Source organism: Pseudophryne corroboree, chromosome 1 (genome assembly GCF_028390025.1).
Source record: "Pseudophryne corroboree isolate aPseCor3 chromosome 1, aPseCor3.hap2, whole genome shotgun sequence".
Taxonomy (NCBI): domain Eukaryota; kingdom Metazoa; phylum Chordata; class Amphibia; order Anura; family Myobatrachidae; genus Pseudophryne; species Pseudophryne corroboree.
Genome location: NC_086444.1, coordinates 21,858,249 through 21,880,601, shown reverse-complemented (window position 1 = coordinate 21,880,601; position 22,353 = coordinate 21,858,249). Strand labels below are relative to the sequence as shown.

Sequence of the window (22,353 nt, the reverse complement as noted above, 5' to 3'; positions counted from 1 at the left end):
TACACACTAGCCTTATGTAATGATCGACACATCAAATCTTGCTTTGTCCTTCATTACACTGGGTCACATGTGATATCTTCATGGCCGGTGCAAGGTCTCTCTGCACCCTAGGCAAAGCATCAATCCGGTGCCCCCTAACCTGCAACCCTCCTGCAGGAGGTGCATTATGGCTATGAGGAGCTGCCATGGGGGCACCTCTTGGGAGCCATAGTTACATCCGCCTCCTATGTGCCTTCACATGACTGGATGTTACACGTGTCGTCACAGAGAAAGCGCTGAGGCACTATGTGGTACAGCCTGATAGTGGTGGCTGCACCTGGTTAGACCCGAGGCAGCACAGTGTAAAAAGAGGCGGCCGTATACAGAGACATCTTTTACTTTTTTTGCTAGATGAAATTAATTCAGTGGCGCCCTCCAGGGGCTGGCGTCCCTAGGCAGCCGCCTAAGGCTGTCTAATGGTAGAGCCGGCCATAGATATCTTCCGGTTGGCCATGCAGCACGGAAGATGTCAAATGCGACAGCAGTATAGTGTGTACACACCATACTTGCCTACTCTCCCGGAATGGCCGGGAGGCTCCCGAAAATCGGGTGACCCTCCCGGCCCCCCGGAAGAGCAGGCAAGTCTCCCGGAACCAGGGTTCCCACTGCCCGTCCGCCCACTTAGTGTGTAAAGTGGGCGGTCCGGGCAGTTGATGACGCGATTCTTGCTGAATCGCGTCATCATAGCCACGCCCACTGCAGTGTAATGCCGGGGATCGCGGCATTACAGAGCGGGGGCGTGGCTTAAAGGATGTGATACTATAACTCCGCCCCCATCCCACCCCTGCTCCACCCCCATCCCGCCTCCGGTCCACCTCCTCCCCACGTCACAGCCCTCCCCTGCCCCCCTGCTGAGCCGACCTGGCTGCTCTCTCCCGCAGAGAGCAGCCAGAATGTCGGCAAGTATGGTACACACCCACACAGCACTGGCCACACCCACACATCACTGGCCATGCCCACTCTAAGGGCCCTACACACCCACCCTAAGGGCCGTGCACACCCACACAGCACTGGCCACACCCACCCTAAGGGCCGTGAACACCCACACAGCACTGGTCACACCCACCCCAAGGGTCGTGCACACCCACACAGCACTGGCCACACCCACCCTAAGGGCCGTGCACACCCACACAGCACTGGCCACACCCACCCAAGGGTCGTGCACACCCACACAGCACTGGCCACACCCACCCTAAGGGCCGTGCACACCCACACCCACCCAAAGGGTCGTGCACACCCACACAGCACTGGCCACACCCACCCAAAGGGTCGTGCACACCCACACAGCACTGGCTACACGCACTCTAAGGACCATGCATGCTCATTGCTCACACAGTGCTGGCCACACCCACTCTAAAGGCTGTACACACCCACACAGTAATGGCCACACCTCCTCTGCTTTTCACAATAGACCCTTGATCACTTTCTACCCCAGGCCGGAGTGTCTCCTCATCAGGCCCTGCCTGTATCAGACATCACCGCAGGAGACATTTATACCTGGACATGTCACAGTATAAAACAGCTGCCTGAGGACACGTGTAACCCATAGACGTGGGATACAGTCATTAGGTCGACCACTATTGGTTGACATGCAGTAGGTAGACAGTGTTGCTAGGTAGAGATGGTCTAAAGGTCGACATGAGATAGGTCGACCTGAGATTTTCACAATGGTTGTCATTTTTTCAGCTTTTTCATACTTTACGATCCACGTGGACCACAATTGGGAAGGTAAGCATGGCGAGCGAAGCCATGCGAGGGGACACGGTGCACTAACTGGGCTTCCCGGTCACTCTACGAAGAAAACGACATTCCGCATGTGCCTGCTACTGCCATGTTATATTACAGACTCATCACACGTTTCCACACAGGCCCTGGCAGCGTCCGCCTTCTGCTTTTCCATCATCTGTCCACGCTGTATATGAGATGTCGCCATGCCTGGAGCCCACGCCGTCGCCTTCATCTATTACAGCAGGGATGGGGAACCTTCGGCCCTCCAGCTGCTGTTGAACTACACATCCCAGCATGCCTTGCAACAGTTTTAGCATGGCCAAATAGCAAACTGTAGCAAGGCATGCTGGTATGTGTAGTTCAACAACAGCTGGAGGACCGAAGGTTCCCCATCCCTGTATTACAGGGAAGAGATCATTGGAATATTTTGATGTAAACTGAATCCGTGTAAAATTACAGCTGCAGAATAGAGAGGGCAAAATACCCCCCAGATCTACAAACTGCCCTGACTCCGCCCCCTGAGAGGCTTCCTGACCCAGGGCAATCACCGGTGACTGTTGTCACACTCAGGGGCAGATGTACTAAGCCTTGGCTCAGTACTTACCAGAATGTTATGCCCTGTTCCTGCAAGACGTTCCTCCGGTCTGACAAACCCACCTCTTTATCATGCATGAACGCAGGGGATGCAAACGCAGATATAAACTACCCCAGCCCCCGCCATCTGCTGCCCGGGCAATGCCAATTGGACACAGCAGCTGATGAGTTAAAGGGGGTGTTTCCTACAGTATACAAATTAGCTACTTCTATCTTCATCCCAGGAATCTATAAGGGTCCATAGGCAATCATACGGGGGAGTGGGGGACCAGTTGCCTGGGAATCCCCCCCCTCCTCAGCCCACATCATGATCACAAATAATAATAGTACATAATACAGTTTTGGTACTACTGCATGTTTTGAAGATCTCACCATTATTACATATGAGATAATTAGTACCACCTGTAGCTCTTTTAAAATGTGTCAGCCAGCTATGAACACACCTGTGCACCAGTTAGGAGATCTGGAAAACATGCACTGCTGTAGACCATACTTGCCTACCTGACCCTCTCCATGAGGGAGAAAATGCTCTGTTCCTGGACTTTCCTGGTAATGTATGATTGCCATCACCTGTGGTGAAACACCTTTCTTATCAATTAACTAGCTCACCACAGATGATGGCAATCATACATTGCCAGGAGAGACCAGGAACAGAGCATTTTCTCCCTCATGGAGAGGGTCAGGTAGGCAAGTATGCTGTAGACTACAGGGGGAATTATTAATGCTGCATAACATACACTATCCAGTGCAGAAGGAGACCAATGTGTACATATTGTATGTGTCTAGGGTAGTGTTATGTTCTTCTGCTGCCCCCTCCCCCCCCTTTGCAGGATGATTATAGTTGGTTAGGTGCTAGTTATGCCCTCTTCACGGACTGACCGCACTCACTATAAAACCAAGCATTTGGAAACCCCCCTCTGGGAATTCTGCATTTGCCCCTGGGGTCTGTCACTTCCTAACAAATACACATATAAAATTAAATATATATATTCTGAGATTGGAGAAAAGCACAACAGAGAAAGGTAGTAACTCTGCACCTGGGTAACACCATGCGGCACTGCAGAGGGGCAAATGTAGATTTGGGAGGGGTCCAAGTCCAAATCTAGTTTGCAGTGTAAAAAATAAAGCTGCCCAGCATGTGCTGGCTACATGCAAAAATAGCCAGTATTTACCCTGCATGCAAACATAATACATGTATCTGCTCCCTGTATTGCAGTGAGTTACTCGTTCTCCATGCTTACTACCTGGTCAGATCAGCCCCTCTGCACTATGTGGATGAATTATGACCCAGTTCTGAAATCCATTCTCCAGGTGTTGCAGCTGACCCTGTCCTTCCAACCTCCCCTCCCCCCTTAATCCTATTCCAAATAACCTAGTGTTATTTGCAAATGCAATGGTGTCTGTGGCAACCTCCCTCGCTCCTATAGCCGGGGGGTCACTGTTCCCCCATGTGGCTCCATCAGCAGAGGAGAAGCTGGTTCTCCAGCCGTCTCTTATACTCCTTGTTTTTATTCTCATCCCATGTGTAGTCCTTCTCTTTTTCCTCAATTGCTTCCTACTGTTCCACCGTTTGCCAGCACTCCCCCTGCAGAGGAGGCATAAGCGCAGGGGGCCAGTAAGGGGACGTAAGCACTGTGCTAGGAATGATAAATCTGCTCATATCAGGATAGAGACCAGCTGCCCACGCCCAGAGAATACATCCATGTGCCATGGCCACTGTGCCAGCATCAGCCGAGGCTTGGAGGCCACGCAGGCCCTGGGAGAGAGTGCCCAGATGTATAGGGATAGACTCCACTCCAGGGAATGGGGTCACAAACTGGATGAGACCCCAGGACACCCGTATTCACTGCGCACGCCCCAACTACTGGCAGTGCCATGCTGCTCATCCAGATCCTGCGGCTTGTCCCGGGACAGGGAGATGACATGGAATGAGGTGGTAGATGGCGGAGGAGGAACAAGGTCATACAGCGAGCAAGAGATGGCGCACAACGCGGCTCCACCCAACACTCCAGCGGCCGCAACCATAGCTCCAGGGGTGAGTGCTCTCTCCATAAATGGTGACCATGAAGTTTACAGTCATAAACTATTCCAACACCAATGTCCGTATAATTCAATTATATCAGTGGTGTACAGATAATAGCCAGGGGTCAGGTCATGTTGGGGGTGTAGTGTCCTATGTCTGTACAGGGTGTAATAGATGTATTATGGTCATGGCCAGTGGTCAGGTCATGTTGGGGGTGTAGTGTCCTATGTCTGTATAGGGTGTAATAGATGTATTATGGTCATGGCCAGTGGTCAGGTCATGTTGGGGGAGTAGTGTCCTATGTCTGTATAGGGTGTAATAGATGTATTATGGTCATGGCCAGGGGTCAGGTCATGTTGGGGGTGTAGTGTCCTATGTCTGTATAGGGTGTAATATATGTATTATGGTCATGGCCAGTGGTCAGGTCATGTTGGGGGTGTAGTGTCCTATGTCTGTATATGGTGTAATAGATGTATTATGGTCATGGCCAGTGGTCAGGTCATGTTGGGGGTGTAGTGTCCTATGTCTGTATAGGGTGTAATAGATGTATTATGGTCATGGCCAGTGGTCAGGTCATGTTGGGGGTGTAGTGTCCTATGTCTGTATAGGGTGTAATAGATGTATTATGGTCATGGCCAGGGGTCAGGTCATGTTGGGGGTGTAGTGTCCTATGTCTGTATAGGGTGTAATAGATGTATTATGGTCATGGCCAGTGGTCAGGTCATGTTGGGGGTGTAGTGTCCTATGTCTGTATAGGGTGTAATAGATGTATTATGGTCATGGCCAGTGGTCAGGTCATGTTGGGGGTGTAGTGTCCTCTGTCTGTATAGGGTGTAATAGATGTATTATGGTCATGGCCAGTGGTCAGGTCATGTTGGGGGTGTAGTGTCCTATGTCTGTATATGGTGTAATAGATGTATTATGGTCATGGCCAGTGGTCAGGTCATGTTGGGGGTGTAGTGTCCTATGTCTGTATAGGGTGTAATAGATGTATTATGGTCATGGCCAGTGGTCAGGTCATGTTGGGGGTGTAGTGTCCTATGTCTGTATAGGGTGTAATAGATGTATTATGGTCATGGCCAGGGGTCAGGTCATGTTGGGGGTGTAGTGTCCTATGTCTGTATAGGGTGTAATAGATGTATTATGGTCATGGCCAGTGGTCAGGTCATGTTGGGGGTGTAGTGTCCTATGTCTGTATAGGGTGTAATAGATGTATTATGGTCATGGCCAGTGGTCAGGTCATGTTGGGGGTGTAGTGTCCTCTGTCTGTATAGGGTGTAATAGATGTATTATGGTCATGGCCAGTGGTCAGGTCATGTTGGGGGTGTAGTGTCCTATGTCTGTATAGGGTGTAATAGATGTATTATGGTCATGGCCAGGGGTCAGGTCATGTTGGGGGTGTAGTGTCCTATGTCTGTATAGGGTGTAATATATGTATTATGGTCATGGCCAGTGGTCAGGTCATGTTGGGGGTGTAGTGTCCTATGTCTGTATATGGTGTAATAGATGTATTATGGTCATGGCCAGTGGTCAGGTCATGTTGGGGGTGTAGTGTCCTATGTCTGTATAGGGTGTAATAGATGTATTATGGTCATGGCCAGTGGTCAGGTCATGTTGGGGGTGTAGTGTCCTATGTCTGTATAGGGTGTAATAGATGTATTATGGTCATGGCCAGGGGTCAGGTCATGTTGGGGGTGTAGTGTCCTATGTCTGTATAGGGTGTAATAGATGTATTATGGTCATGGCCAGTGGTCAGGTCATGTTGGGGTGTAGTGTCCTATGTCTGTATAGGGAGTAATAGATGTATTATGGTCAGTGGTCAGGTCATGTTGGGGGTGTAGTGTCCTATGTCTGTATAGGGTGTAATAGATGTATTATGGTCACAGCCAGTGGTCAGGTCATGTTGGGGGTGTAGTGTCCTATGTCTGTATAGGGTGTAATAGATGTATTATGGTCATGGCCAGTGGTCAGGTCATGTTGGGGGTGTAGTGTCCTATGTCTGTATAGGGTGTAATAGATGTATTATGGTCACGGCCAGTGGTCAGGTCATGTTGGGGGTGTAGTGTCCTATGTCTGTATAGGGTGTAATAGATGTATTATGGTCACAGCCAGTGGTCAGGTCATGTTGGGGGTGTAGTGTCCTATGTCTGTATAGGGTGTAATAGATGTATTATGGTCATGGCCAGTGGTCAGGTCATGTTGGGGGTGTAGTGTCCTATGTCTGTATAGGGTGTAATAGATGTATTATGGTCATGGCCAGGGGTCAGGTCATGTTGGGGGTGTAGTGTCCTATGTCTGTATAGGATGTAATAGATGTATTATGGTTACAGCCAGTGGTCAGGTCATGTTGGGGGTGTAGTGTCCTCTGTCTGTATAGGGTGTAATAGATGTATTATGGTCACAGCCAGTGGTCAGGTCATGTTGGGGGTGTAGTGTCCTATGTCTGTATAGGGTGTAATAGATGTATTATGGTCATGGCCAGTGGTCAGGTCATGTTGGGGGTGTAGTGTCCTATGTCTGTATAGGGTGTAATAGATGTATTATGGTCATGGCCAGTGGTCAGGTCATGTTGGGGGTGTAGTGTCCTATGTCTGTATAGGGTGTAATAGATGTATTATGGTCATGGCCAGTGGTCAGGTCATGTTGGGGGTGTAGTGTCCTATGTCTGTATAGGGTGTAATAGATGTATTATGGTCACAGCCAGTGGTCAGGTCATGTTGGGGGTGTAGTGTCCTATGTCTGTATAGGGTGTAATAGATGTATTATGGTCACGGCCAGTGGTCAGGTCATGTTGGGGGTGTAGTGTCCTATGTCTGTATAGGGTGTAATAGATGTATTATGGTCACGGCCAGTGGTCAGGTCATGTTGGGGGTGTAGTGTCCTATGTCTGTATAGGGTGTAATAGATGTATTATGGTCATGGCCAGGGGTCAGGTCATGTTGGGGGTGTAGTGTCCTATGTCTGTATAGGATGTAATAGATGTATTATGGTCATGTCCAGTGGTCAGGTCATGTTGGGGGTGTAGTGTCCTCTGTCTGTATAGGGTGTAATAGATGTATTATGGTCACAGCCAGTGGTCAGGTCATGTTGGGGGTGTAGTGTCCTATGTCTGTATAGGGTGTAATAGATGTATTATGGTCACAGCCAGTGGTCAGGTCATGTTGGGGGTGTAGTGTCCTATGTCTGTATAGGGTGTAATAGATGTATTATGGTCATGGTCAGTGGTCAGGTCATGTTGGGGGTGTAGTGTCCTCTGTCTGTATAGGGTGTAATAGATGTATTATGGTCACAGCCAGTGGTCAGGTCATGTTGGGGGTGTAGTGTCCTATGTCTGTATAGGGTGTAATAGATGTATTATGGTCACAGCCAGTGGTCAGGTCATGTTGGGGGTGTAGTGTCCTATGTCTGTATAGGGTGTAATAGATGTATTATGGTCATGGTCAGTGGTCAGGTCATGTTGGGGGTGTAGTGTCCTATGTCTGTATTGGGTGTAATAGATATATTATGGTCATGGTCAGTGGTCAGGTCATGTTGGGGTGTAGTGTCCTATGTCTGTATAGGGTGTAATAGATGTATTATGGTCATGGTCAGTGGTCAGGTCATGTTGGGGGTGTAGTGTCCTATGTCTATATAGGGTGTAATAGATGTATTATGGTCATGGCCAGTGGTCAGGTCATGTTGGGGATGTAGTGTCCTATGTCTGTATTGGGTGTAATAGATATATTATGGTCATGGTCAGTGGTCAGGTCATGTTGGGGTGTAGTGTCCTATGTCTGTATAGGGTGTAATAGATGTATTATGGTTATGGCCAGTGGTCAGGTCATGTTGGGTGTGTAGTGTCCTATGTCTGTATAGGGTGTAATAGATGTATTATGGTCATGGCCAGTGGTCAGGTCATGTTGGGGTGTAGTGTCCTATGCCTGTATAGGGTGTAATAGATGTATTATGGTCATGGTCAGTGGTCAGGTCATGTTGGGGATGTAGTGTCCTATGTCTATATAGGGTGTAATAGATGTATTATGGTCAGTGGTCAGGTCATGTTGGGGGTGTAGTGTCCTATGTCTATATAGGGTGTAATAGATGTATTATGGTCAGTGGTCAGGTCATGTTGGGGGTGTAGTGTCCTATGTCTGTATAGGGTGTAATAGATGTATTATGGACATGGCCAGTGGTCAGGTCATGTTGGGGTGTAGTGTCCTGTGTCTGTATAGGGTGTAATAGATGTATTATGGCCATGTCCAGTGGTCAGGTCATGTTGGGGGTGTAGTGTCCTATGTCTGTATAGGGAGTAATAGATGTATTATGGTCAGTGGTCAGGTCATGTTGGGGGTGTAGTGTCCTATGTCTATATAGGGTGTAATAGATGTATTATGGCCATGTCCAGTGGTCAGGTCATGTTGGGGTGTAGTGTCCTATGTCTGTATAGGGAGTAATAGATGTATTATGGTCAGTGGTCAGGTCATGTTGGGGGTGTAGTGTCCTATGTCTGTATAGGGTGTAATAGATGTATTATGGTCACGGCCAGGGGTCTGGTCATGTTGGGGGTGTAGTGTCCTATGTCTGTATAGGGTGTAATAGATGTATTATGGTTATGGCCAGGGGTCAGGTCATGTTGGGGGTGTAGTGTCCTATGTCTGTATAGGGTGTAATAGATGTATTATGGTCATGTCCAGTAGTCAGGTCATGTTGGGGGTGTAGTGTCCTATGTCTGTATAGGGTGTAATAGATGTATTATGGTCATGGTCAGTGGTCAGGTCATGTTGGGGGTGTAGTTTCCTATGTCTGTATAGGGTGTAATAGATGTATTATGGTCATGTCCAGTAGTCAGGTCATGTTGGGGGTGTAGTGTCCTATGTCTGTATAGGGTGTAATAGATGTATTATGGTTACGGCCAGTGGTCAGGTCATGTTGGGGGTGTAGTGTCCTATGTCTGTATAGGGTGTAATAGATGTATTATGGTCATGGCCAGTGGTCAGGTCATGTTGGGTGTGTAGTGTCCTATGTCTGTATAGGGTGTAATAGATGTATTATGGTCATGGCCAGGGGTCAGGTCATGTTGGGGGTGTAGTGTCCTATGTCTGTATAGGGTGTAATAGATGTATTATGGTCATGGCCAGTGGTCAGGTCATGTTGGGGGTGTAGTGTGCTATGTCTGTATATGGTATAATAGATGTATTATGGACATGGCCAGTGGTCAGGTCATGTTGGGGGTGTAGTGTCCTATGTCTGTATAGGGTGTAATAGATGTATTATGGTCATGGCCAGTGGTCAGGTCATGTTGGGGGTGTAGTGTGCTATGTCTGTATATGGTATAATAGATGTATTATGGACATGGCCAGTGGTCAGGTCATGTTGGGGTGTAGTGTCCTATGTCTGTATAGGGTGTAATAGATGTATTATGGTCATGTCCAGTGGTCAGGTCATGTTGGGGGTGTAGTGTCCTATGTCTGTATAGGGTGCAATAGATGTATTATGGTCACAGCCAGTGGTCAGGTCATGTTGGGGGTGTAGTGTCCTATGTCTGTATAGGGTGTAATAGATGTATTATGGTCATGTCCAGTGGTCAGGTCATGTTGGGGTGTAGTGTCCTATGTCTGTATAGGGTGTAATAGATGTATTATGGTCATGGCCAGTGGTCAGGTCATGTTGGGGTGTAGTGTCCTATGTCTGTATAGGGTGTAATAGATGTATTATGGGCAGTGGTCAGGTCATGTTGGGGGTGTAGTGTCCTATGTCTGTATAGGGTGTAATAGATGTATTATGGTCACGGCCAGTGGTCAGGTCATGTTGGGGTGTAGTGTCCTATGTCTGTATAGGGTGTAATAGATGTATTATGGTCATGTCCAGTGGTCAGGTCATGTTGGGGGTGTAGTGTCCTATGTCTGTATAGGGTGTAATAGATGTATTATGGTCATGTCTGGTAGTCAGGTCATGTTGGGGTGTAGTGTCCTATGTCTGTATAGGGTGTAATAGATGTATTATGGTCACAGCCAGTGGTCAGGTCATGTTGGGGGTGTAGTGTCCTATGTCTGTATAGGGTGTAATAGATGTATTATGGTCATGTCTGGTAGTCAGGTCATGTTGGGGGTGTAATGTCCTATGTCTGTATAGGGTGTAATAGATGTATTATGGACATGGCCAGTGGTCAGGTCATGTTGGGGGTGTAGTGTCCTATGTCTGTATAGGGTGTAATATATGTATTATGGTCACAGCCAGTGGTCAGGTCATGTTGGGGGTGTAGTGTCCTATGTCTGCATAGGGTGTAATAGATGTATTATGGTCATGGCCAGTGGTCAGGTCATGTTGGGGTGTAGTGTCCTCTGTCTGTATAGGGTGTAATAGATGTATTATGGTCATGGCCAGTGGTCAGGTCATGTTGGGGGTGCAGTGTCCTATGTCTGTATAGGGTGTAATAGATGTATTATGGCCATGTCCAGTGGTCAGGTCATGTTGGGGTGTAGTGTCCTATGTCTGTATAGGGTGTAATATATGTATTATGGTCATGGCCAGTGGTCAGGTCATGTTGGGGTGTAGTGTCCTATGTCTGTATAGGGTGTAATATATGTATTATGGTCATGGCCAGTGGTCAGGTCATGTTGGGGTGTAGTGTCCTATGTCTGTATAGGGTGTAATATATGTATTATGGTCACAGCCAGTGGTCAGGTCATGTTGGGGGTGTAGTGTCCTATGTGTGTATAGGGTGTAATAGATGTATTATGGTCATGGCCAGTGGTCAGATCATGTTGGGGGTGTAGTGTCCTATGTCTGCATAGGGTGTAATAGATGTATTATGGTCATGTCCAGTGGTCAGATCATGTTGGGGGTGTAGTGTCCTATGTCTGCATAGGGTGTAATAGATGTATTATGGTCATGGCCAGTGGTCAGGTCATGTTGGGGGTGTAGTGTCCTATGTCTGTATAGGGTGTAATAGATGTATTATGGTCACGCCCAGTGATCAGGTCATGTTGGGGGTGTAGTGTCCTATGTATAGGGTATAATAGATGTGGGTATATGTATAGGGTGTAATAGATGTATTATGGTCATGTCCAGTGGTCAGGGCATGTTGGGGGTGTAGTGTCCTATGTCTGTATAGGGTGTAATAGATGTATTATGGTCATGTCTGGTAGTCAGGTCATGTTGGGGTGTAGTGTCCTATGTCTGTATAGGGTGTTTATAGATGTATTATGGTCATGGCATGTTGGGGGTGTAGTGTCCTATGTCTGTATAGGGTGTAATAGATGTATTATGGTCATGTCTGGTAGTCAGGTCATGTTGGGGTGTAGTGTCCTATGTCTGTATAGGGTGTTTATAGATGTATTATGGTCATGTCTGGTAGTCAGGTCATGTTGGGGTGTAGTGTCCTATGTCTGTATAGGGTGTTTATAGATGTATTATGGTCATGGCATGTTGGGGTTGTAGTGTCCTATGTCTGTATAGGGTTTAATGGATGTGTCATGGTTACAGGGAAAATACCTCCGGGTATACACATTATGCCACTCGCCACAATGTCCGTGATACATTATGCTACACACCGCAATACCATTACATATCATGCCCCACAATAAAGCTTCTAATTACTTTTAAAGTACCTGCTCGTTGCCAAGGGTTTCATGCTCTTGGTTCCATGCTCGTTGCCAGGGGTTTACTGCACTGGGTGTCATGCTAGTTTCCAAGGGGTAATGCTTATTGCCAGGGGTTTCATGCACTTTGTGTGTAATGCTCGTTGCCAAGGGGTTTTTGTGCTCATTGTCAAACTTGTAAGGCTTCCGCGGCCGCCAGCGCCACTGTCCAGCTATGCGCTCCCCGGTCCCGGCACTTCCCAGCTCTGTCAGATGCTAGAGGTTGAGTATGACCTCTAACATCTGTCTCCTCCATGGGAGGCACATTTAGCAGATTGACATGCAGATGGCTAGTCCGCATGTCAGTCTGCCTGAAGTAGTGCCGCGCCTCCGCAGTGGCTGCATGGATGGTAGTTACGCCACTGGTGGTAGCAGTGTCGGACTCGGGCATAAAGGGCCCGCCAGGGGAATGCAGTGGTAGGGGCCCATGCATCCACCACACAACCTCTGCACCAGGTCGCTCGCCCCTACCCCAGCCATCTGTCTCTCCGGTCTCCATTGACTTGCTCATGCCTATGTGCTCTGTCTCTTCCCTTAGAGTGTAAGCTCCTTGCAGCAGCGTCCTCCTCCCTCTCATTGTCTCAGCCCTCTTCTCTTGCATTTCTATTACAACCCTCACCTACACACTGGAGTGTTCCGGAATTCCCCTCGCTCACAGCCGGTCATCTCTACCAGCAGCTCCTAACCTGCTAGTTGTACAGTCACTATTGCTGATAGGTTCTTACCTTCACCTACAGTATTATTCTCACACTCACCAGGTGTATTGTGTACTGAGGTGTGAGGTGTATTCTGTGCTGCGATGTGAGGTGTATTGTGTACTGAGGTGTATTGTGTACTGAGGTGTGAGGTGTATTGTGTACTGAAGTGTGAGGTGTATTGTGTACTGAGATGTGAGGTGTATTGTGTACTGAGATGTGAGGTGTATTCTGTGCTGCGATGTGAGGTGTATTGTGTGCTGCGGTGTGAGGTGTATTGTGTGCTGCGGTGTGAGGTGTATTGTGTGCTGCGGTGTGAGGTGTATTGTGTGCTGCGGTGTGAGGTGTATTGTGTGCTGCGGTGTGAGTGTAGGGGTTGGGGGTCGCAAGTCCCCCGCTGATCAGTGTAAGGGTTTGGGGGTCACGTCCCCCGCTGACCAGTGTAGGGGTTGGGGGTTGCACGTCCCCCGCTGACCAGTGTAGGGGTCGCATGTCCCCCGCTGACCAGTGCAGGGGGTGGGGTGGTCGCACGTCCCCCGCTGACCAGTGTAGAGGTCGCACGTCCCCCGCTGACCAGTGTAGGAGTTGGGGGTCGCACGACCCCCGCTGACCAGTGTAGGAGTTGGGGGTCGCACGTCCCCCGCTGACCAGTGTAAGGGTTTGGGGGTTGCACGTCCCCCGCTGACCAGTGTAGGGGTCGCACGTCCCCCGCTGACCAGTGTAGGAGTTGGGGGTCGCACGACCCCCGCTGACCAGTGTAGGGGTTGGGGGTCGCACGTCCCCCGCTGACCAGTGTAGGAGTTGGGGGTCGCACGTCCCCCGCTGACCAGTGTAGGGGTTGGGGGTTGCACGTCCCCCGCTGACCAGTGTAGGGGTCTCATGTCCCCCGCTGACCAGTGCAGGGGGTGGGGTGGTCGCACGTCCCCCGCTGACCAGTGTAGAGGTCGCACGTCCCCCGCTGACCAGTGTAGGAGTTGGGGGTCGCACGACCCCCGCTGACAAGTGTAGGAGTTGGGGGTCGCACGTCCCCCGCTGACCAGTGTAAGGGTTTGGGGTCGCACGTCCCCCGCTGACCAGTGTAGGGATCGCACTTCCCCCGCTGACCAGTGTAGGGATCGCACGTCTCCCGCTGATCAGTGTAGGGGTTGGGGGTCGCACGTCCCCCGCTGACCAGTGTAGGGATCGCACGTCCCCCGCTGACCAGTGTAAGGGTTTGGGGGTCGCACGTCCCCCGCTGACCAGTGTAGGGGTTGGGGGTCGCACGTCCCCCGCTGACCAGTGTAGGGGTTGGGGGTCGCACGTCCCCCGCTGACCAGTGTAGGGATCGCACGTCCCCCGCTGACCAGTGTAAGGGTTTGGGGGTCGCACGTCCCCCGCTGACCAGTGTAGGGGTTGGGGGTCGCACGTCCCCCGCTGACCAGTGTAGGGATCGCACGTCTCCCGCTGACCAGTGTAAGGGTTTGGGGGTCGCACGTCCCCCGCTGACCAGTGTAGGGGTTGGGGGTCGCACGTCCCCCGCTGACCAGTGTAGGGATCGCACGTCTCCCGCTGACCAGTGTAAGGGTTTGGGGGTCGCACGTCCCCCGCTGACCAGTGTAAGGGTTTGGGGGTCGCATGTCCCCCGCTGACCAGTGTAAGGGTTTGGGGGTCGCACGTCCCCCGCTGACCAGTGTAAGGGTTTGGGGGTCGCACGTCCCCCGCTGACCAGTGCAGGGGGTGGGGTGGTCGCACGTCCCCCGCTGACCAGTGTAGGGGTTGCACGTCCCCCGCTGACCAGTGTAGGAGTTGGGGGTCGCACGTCCCCCTCTGACCAGTGTAGGAGTTGGGGGTCGCATGTTTCTCGTTGACCAGTGCAGGGGGTGGGGGGGTCGCATGTCCCCCACTGACCAGTGTAGGGGTCGCATATCCCCCGCTGACCAGTGTAGTGGTTGCACGTCCCCCTCTGACCAGTGTAGGAGTTGGGGGTCGCACGTCCCCCTCTGACCAGTGTAGGCGTTGGGGGTGGCACGTCCCCCTCTGACCAGTGTAGGGGTTGGGGGTGGCACGTCCCCCTCTGACCAGTGTAGGGGTTGGGGGTGGCACGTCCCCCTCTGACCAGTGTAAGGGTTGGGGGTGGCACGTCCCCCTCTGACCAGTGTAGGGGTTGGGGGTGGCACGTCCCCCTCTGACCAGTGTAGGGGTTGGGGGTGGCACGTCCCCCTCTGACCAGTGTAGGGGTTGGGGGTGGCACGTCCCCCTCTGACCAGTGTAGGGGTTGGGGGTGGCACGTCCCCCTCTGACCAGTGTAGGGGTTGGGGGTGGCACGTCCCCCTCTGATCAGTGTAGGGATCGCACGTCCCCCGCTGACCAGTGTAGGGGTTGGGGGTGGCACGTCCCCCTCTGACCAGTGTAGGGGTTGGGGGTGGCACGTCCCCCTCTGACCAGTGTAGGGGTTGGGGGTGGCACGTCCCCCTCTGACCAGTGTAGGGGTTGGGGGTGGCACGTCCCCCTCTGACCAGTGTAGGGGTTGGGGGTGGCACGTCCCCCTCTGACCAGTGTAGGGGTTGGGGGTGGCACGTCCCCCTCTGACCAGTGTAGGGGTTGGGGGTGGCACGTCCCCCTCTGACCAGTGTAGGGGTTGCATGTACCCTGCTGACCAGTGTAGGGGTTGGGGGTCGCATGTCCCCCTGCTGACCAGTGTGGGGGTCGCATGTCCCCCTGCTGACCAGTTTGGGGGTCGCATGTCCCCCGCTGACCAGTGTAGGGTTTGGGGGTCGCATGTCCCCCGCTGACCAGTGTAGGGTTTGGGGGTCACATGTCCCCCGCTGACCGGTGCAGGGGTTGGGGGTCACAGTCTGTTACAGGTAAGCAGGTGACCTTCTGCCTGCAGTCTCTTGCATTCCTTACTGTAGGTCCCAGTTAATGTACTGCCCTCCACCTGTTACCAGTCTGCTGAGTGATGTGACTGCTTCAATTGTTGGTAAACAACTCACAGTATGTGCAGAATTTGTGGCCAATTATAGCGTACGGCTAGGCGGGGGCCTGGCAGCTGCTGTGTGTCTAGTTGGGGGGGGGGGACCGTTGTCTCTAAATACAGTGGATGCTGGTGCAAACTTTGCAGAAATGTGCTGCATGCACGGGGAGCCCGTCTCTCACCTGCACATGGCAAATGTACACCCCCCAATTTCAGCTCTTCATGCCGAAAAGGTTTAATTAATATATATATATATTTTACTTCAAGAAATTAAGGCAAATTTCAATACATTTTCTAGACTTCTGATCAGCTGAGATAATGGTGATAATAGAGCACGTATTGTGTCGGCATTCATACTGCCTCGGCATTTGTTCAGTAGTCTTCCACATGGAAAGGCGTGGGTGAGCGAACCTTACCAAAGCCGCATCCCCTGCGAAATCGCCCGTTTCTACCAGCAGTAGGGATTGTCACCCTTTAGTCCCTCACTACTGGAAAGACAGGAATACAAATATGTAAAATAAAAGGTAATAAATACACTCAGCCTGTAATATAATAAGCGGCGTGGATGTTACCTGCCACCTGCAGTTATCACTGATAGGAAAATGCCCCGGTACCTTTTAGATGCGGCTGAGCACTCTTACCGGGAAGCGGTTACCACACCACCCCTCTTACCGTACGGTCACAGGTTTGTCAGGTTTGGTCGGAACTGTATAGTACAAAACAATACAGCGCTATTAAAGGTAAACCGCTAATTAAAATATGATGGATATTACCAATGAAAATGTAAATATTCAAGATATCTAATGGTTAGGTCTAAAACCAAGTTGGGGAAGTCTGGAGGGCAGGCCGGGACGAGGCGCGAGGGGATCTGGAGGGCAGGCCGGGACGAGGCGCGAGGGGATCTGGAGGGCAGGCCGGGACGAGGCGCGAGGGGATCTGGAGGGCAGGCCGGGACGAGGCGCGAGGGGATCTGGAGGGCAGGCCGGGACGAGGCGCGAGGGGATCTGGAGGGCAGGCCGGGACGAGGCGCGAGGGGATCTGGAGGGCAGGCCGGGACGAGGCGCGAGGGGATCTGGAGGGCAGGCCGGGACGAGGCGCGAGGGGATCTGGAGGGCAGGCCGGGACGAGGCGCGAGGGGATCTGGAGGGCAGGCCGGGACGAGGGGATCTGGAGGGCAGGCCGGGACGAGGGGATCTGGAGGGCAGGCCGGGACGAGGCGCGAGGGGATCTGGAGGGCAGGCCGGGACGAGGGGATCTGGAGGGCAGGCCGGGACGAGGGGATCTGGAGGGCAGGCCGGGACGAGGCGCGAGGGGATCTGGAGGGCAGGCCGGGACGAGGCGCGAGGGGATCTGGAGGGCAGGCCGGGACGAGGCGCGAGGGGATCTGGAGGGCAGGCCGGGACGAGGGGATCTGGAGGGCAGGCCGGGACGAGGGGATCTGGAGGGCAGGCCGGGACGAGGCGCGAGGGGATCTGGAGGGCAGGCCGGGACGAGGGGATCTGGAGGGCAGGCCGGGACGAGGGGATCTGGAGGGCAGGCCGGGACGAGGGGATCTGGAGGGCAGGCCGGGACGAGGGGATCTGGAGGGCAGGCCGGGACGAGGCGATCTGGAGGGCAGGCCGGGACGAGGCGATCTGGAGGGCAGGCCGGGACGAGGGGATCTGGAGGGCAGGCCGGGACGAGGCGCGAGGGGATCTGGAGGGCAGGCCGGGACGAGGCGCGAGGGGATCTGGAGGGCAGGCCGGGACGAGGCGCGAGGGGATCTGGAGGGCAGGCCGGGACGAGGCGCGAGGGGATCTGGAGGGCAGGCCGGGACGAGGCGCGAGGGGATCTGGAGGGCAGGCCGGGACGAGGCGCGAGGGGATCTGGAGGGCAGGCCGGGACGAGGCGCGAGGGGATCTGGAGGGCAGGCCGGGACGAGGCGCGAGGGGATCTGGAGGGCAGGCCGGGACGAGGCGCGAGGGGATCTGGAGGGCAGGCCGGGACGAGGCGCGAGGGGATCTGGAGGGCAGGCCGGGACGAGGCGCGAGGGGATCTGGAGGGCAGGCCGGGACGAGGCGCGAGGGGATCTGGAGGGCAGGCCGGGACAAGGGGAGAGGGGATCTGGAGGGCAGGCCGGGAGAAGGCGAGAGAGAATGAAGGTGAGAGGGGATCTGGAGGGTAGGCCGGGAGAGAAGGCGAGAGGGGATCTGGAGGGCAGGCCGGGAGAAGGCGAGAGGGGATCTGGAGGGCAGGCCGGGAGAAGGCGAGAGAGAATGAAGGCGAGAGGGGATCTGGAGAACAGGCCGGGACAAGGGGAGAGGGGATCTGGAGGGCAGGCCGGGAGAAGGCGAGAGGGGATCTGGAGGGCAGGCCGGGAGAAGGCGAGAGGGGATCTGGAGGGCAGGCCGGGAGAAGGCGAGAGGGGATCTGGAGGGCAGGCCGGGAGAAGGCGAGAGGGGATCTGGAGGGCAGGCCGGGAGAAGGCGAGAGGGGATCTGGAGGGCAGGCCGGGAGAAGGCGAGAGGGGATCTGAAGGGCAGGCCGGGAGAAGGCGAGAGGGGATCTGGAGGGCAGGCCGGGAGAAGGCGAGAGAGAATGAAGGTGAGAGGGGATCTGGAGGGCAGGCCGGGAGAAGGCGAGAGGGGATCTGGAGGGCAGGCCGGGAGAAGGCGAGAGGGGATCTGGAGGGCAGGCCGGGAGAAGGCGAGAGGGGATCTGGAGGGCAGGCCGGGAGAAGGCGAGAGGGGATCTGGAGGGCAGGCCGGGAGAAGGCGAGAGGGGATCTGGAGGGCAGGCCGGGAGAAGGCGAGAGGGGATCTGGAGGGCAGGCCGGGAGAAGGCGAGAGGGGATCTGGAGGGCAGGCCGGGAGAAGGCGAGAGGGGATCTGGAGGGCAGGCCGGGAGAAGGCGAGAGGGGATCTGGAGGGCAGGCCGGGAGAAGGCGAGAGAGAATGAAGGCGAGAGGGGATCTGGAGGGCAGGCCGGGAGAGAAGGTGAGAGAGAATGAAGGCGAGAGGGGATCTGGAGGGCAGGCCGGGAGAGAAGGTGAGAGGGGTTCTGGAGGGCAGGCCAGGAGAAGGTGAGAGGGGTTCTGGAGGGCAGGCCAGGAGAAGGTGAGAGGGGTTCTGGAGGGCAGGCCAGGAGAAGATGAGAGCGGATCTGGAGGGCAGGCCAGGAGAAGGCGAGAGAGAATGAAGATGAGGGGATCTGGAGGGCAGGTTGGGAGAAGGCGAGTGGGGATCTTGAGGGCAGGCTGGGAGAGAAGGCGAGAGGGGATCTGGAGGGCAGGCCGGGCGAAGGTGCATCTGGGCAGGAAATGGGTGACAGTGGGTCTGACTACCAGGACAGAAGCAGGGAAGTGGGGAGAGAAGCTATGTAAACCATATCGATCTCCATGCTGTACTGTATCAAGCATTTGCATGACCCACCCCATCAGTACCAGTTCTACCTCTACTGACCCACGTTTTTGCAGACAACAACCCCGAAGGTGAAGTTTTGCCGTCAGACCAGTACGCAGAGGAAACCAGTTGGTGGAGCTGTGCCCTTCTCCCCATTGGGCTCTTTGCTGTTTGACCACGCCAGTAGCATCCCTCAGCAGAACACATCCAATTCCGCCATCAGCAGCTTCCCTGGTCCAGGACTGGACAGTGACTTTGGAGTCAGTGCAGGTCAGTACATTACGGCAATAGGAGGATAGGTGGGAGCAGATGGAGGTGTGATGGTTCATGTAGGTTCTGATGATGAGCTGGTGGCAGCGAGAAGTAGTGACCATTGCTGGACCGGTATTGGTCATCGTTTGTAACCTGTTCTGTAACTCTTCCCTGCAGGTATCTCTCTGCATATCCTATCCTCGGACAGCGACTCCTGCTCCCAGTCCTGGGTCTCTGGGATGGAATGGGATTACTATGACCCCTGTTATATGAGGAAGAACCGACTCCGCAGGGAGAATAGGCAGAACCACAATCTCCCGGTCATCTGCAGCAGACAGTACTGGGTGTAACTGGAAGTAATCCATCCTGAGAACTCTCATATAGTCCATCAACACTCATCGATCCGTCCCCCTCCCCTTCACCTGACTTCCCAAACTATCCTCCCATTAATCCACTTACCCAACCAATGATCCTCACTTACACTCCAATACCGTGACCTCACTCACGTGGCCGCCCATGAACACATGCACAGAATCCTGACCCATGCCCCCATATTATTTTCTCACATAGTAGCACCGCTCTTTCTTACCTATGAATACATGCACAGTATCCTGACCCGTGCCCCCATATTATTTTCTCACTTAGTAGCACCGCCCTTTGTTACCTATGAATACATTCACAGAATCCTGACCCGTGCCCCCATATTCTTTTCTCACTTGGTAGCACCGCCCTTTGTTACCTATGAATACATTCACAGAATCCTGACCCATGCCCCCATATTATTTTCTCACATAGTAGCACCGCTCTTTCTTACCTATGAATACATGCACAGAATCCTGACCCATGCCCCCATATTATTTTCTCACATAGTAGCACCGCTCTTTCTTACCTATGAATACATGCACAGTATCCTGACCCGTGCCCCCATATTATTTTCTCACTTAGTAGCACCGCCCTTTGTTACCTATGAATACATTCACAGAATCCTGACCCGTGCCCCCATATTCTTTTCTCACTTAGTAGCACCGCCCTTTGTGACCTATGAATACATTCACAGAATCCTGACCCGTGCCCCCATATTCTTTTCTCACTTGGTAGCACCGCCCTTTGTTACCTATGAATGAATATATGCAAAGAATACTGACCTGTGCCCCTATAATCTATCCTCCCTCACTTGGGTTACCCCACTCTTATTGATTTAGATGCCCCTTCACGTCCACTCCCATATTCTGCCGTCACTCACTAGTGCACCCACTTACCTATCCTGCGATTATGTACACAGGACCCTGGTCAATGGCCAGTACTTTACCCTCCGTCCAATGCTTTCCATCTGTCTTGCCCTTAAAGGTGTACAGGTAATTCTGACCCCAAACCTTCTACTTAGTTTGCACTCGATATCCCCCTCCCCTATATACACACAGCGGATCCCCTAACCTCACCCCTGTATATTGCCCTGAGATGCACTTGTTAGATCACCCTCACTGTCCCACATATAACTGCTGCTCACCCAATACCATAGTGCACAGGTACTGATATACCCATTTACCCACTGACGTCCTTCTCCCCCATTGTAACCCCCCCCCCCCATTCTGCCGTCAGCTGTACCCTACAGCGCAACCCCACAGCCCAGCCTGCGGCCTCCGTGGTCTTAGGATGTTATGTTTTTTAATACGCGTTTTATTACATGTACTATATACTGAACATTTTATTTTTCGGATATTTTTTATATTTGAATAGCGATGACTTTCTTCCAGCAATTTAGAGAATCTGGGGCATCTATTACAGAATTACAGTGTGCGGTAATATTGCCTGTACGTACGGCTGTTTGTTCTTTTTATATGTTTATATATGTATGTTTACGTTCCATTTTACATGTTGTATGTAAGCACTCCACACCTGTCATTATCCAGCAAAGACTGGGCAGGCTGGAAGTTGTAGTTCCACAACGGCTGGAGCGCTACATTATCCCTACCTCGAAAGAGAAAATGATCTATTTATATATTTTTAATATGCTGTCCAAGAATAAATCTATTTACCTTTGTAATTTATTTCACTAAACAGATGGTGCTGTTATTTAGGTCAGTGGATATTGCTGTCGGGAGCGGGTTATCCTGTGATTCCACAAAACACTAAGGGGCTCACTTATTACATATTTGCAGCTTATTCCCCGAAAACACTCGTAAGGGGGGATATACGCAAGTATTTATTATCACCCACGTGTATGACGTAGGGACCTCTGCTGTGATCCCTCCATTCCCACCGGCGGGGTAGAATGATACATCCTGCGGTATAATCGCATCCTGAAATCCAATTCTGGGTGTTCATCTCGCGTTTAGATCGGATTGACTAGTGATAAATGGGCTCCAGAGTTTAATAGAAAAACTACATATGGATTTGGCGCTTGGTGTGTGCATGTATAGAGTAAGGATTTGTTGCACAGGACAGGGATGGGTATATAGTTGTGTGTGTGTGTGTGTGTGTGTGTGTGTGTGTATATATATACGTTACGGTAAGAACTTACCGTTGATAATGATATTTCTCCTAAATCCAAAGGATAACAATGGGATATGATGAAGCGACAGCAGATTTGCACCAATCGGTCAAAGCTTTCCGGCCTCCCAGCATGCAACAGGCCCGTCCATATATCCCCGCCTCCTGGCTCAGGCAAATCAGTTGTATTCCAAAGCTCAAGGCAGGAGCATCATAGATAGCCCTAATCAGGTGAGAAGAACACACATGCACACCCTTCCGTACAAGAAGGAAGAGGTTAGGGAGTAACAGGATCCTCAATTCAGGTGCGTCAGGGTGGGATCCCTGTTGATCCTGTGGACTTAGGAGAAATACTGTTATTAATGGTAAGTTCTTACCATAACGTATATTTCTCCGGGAGGATCCACAGGTTATCCACAAGATAACAATGGAATTTCCCAAAGCAATTTAGTGGTGGGGACGCTCCTGATTGGACAGGAGAATCCTTCACCCGAATTCAGCGTCATGAGAGTCAAAGGTATCCAAGGCATAATGTCTAATGAATGTGTTAATGGAAGACCATGTGGCTGCCTTACATATC

At 52.3% G+C, this 22,353-nt stretch overlaps 1 protein-coding gene across 1 annotated transcript; it reads left to right on the top strand.

The window, feature by feature from the left end:
• Window positions 1–3,215: 3,215 nt before the first annotated feature.
• LOC135055007 (protein huluwa-like) lies at window positions 3,216–21,331 on the top strand. The gene is made up of 3 exons (XM_063958955.1): window positions 3,216–4,396; window positions 19,106–19,301; window positions 19,461–21,331. Exons 1-3 carry the CDS (start codon window positions 3,755–3,757, stop codon window positions 19,631–19,633), a joined length of 1,011 nt encoding a protein of 336 aa, XP_063815025.1. The 5' UTR covers window positions 3,216–3,754; the 3' UTR covers window positions 19,634–21,331.
• The last annotated feature ends 1,022 nt before the right edge of the window (window positions 21,332–22,353 follow it).

Coding starts and splice junctions, on each gene's coding strand:
- LOC135055007 (XM_063958955.1), top strand. CDS start 3,755: ATGGTGTCTGTGGCAACCTCCCTCGCTCCTATAGCCGGGGGGTCACTG. Junction 4,397..19,105: donor CCGCAACCATAGCTCCAGGG/GTGAGTGCTCTC, acceptor ACGTTTTTGCAG/ACAACAACCCCGAAGGTGAA. Junction 19,302..19,460: donor TGACTTTGGAGTCAGTGCAG/GTCAGTACATTA, acceptor TCTTCCCTGCAG/GTATCTCTCTGCATATCCTA.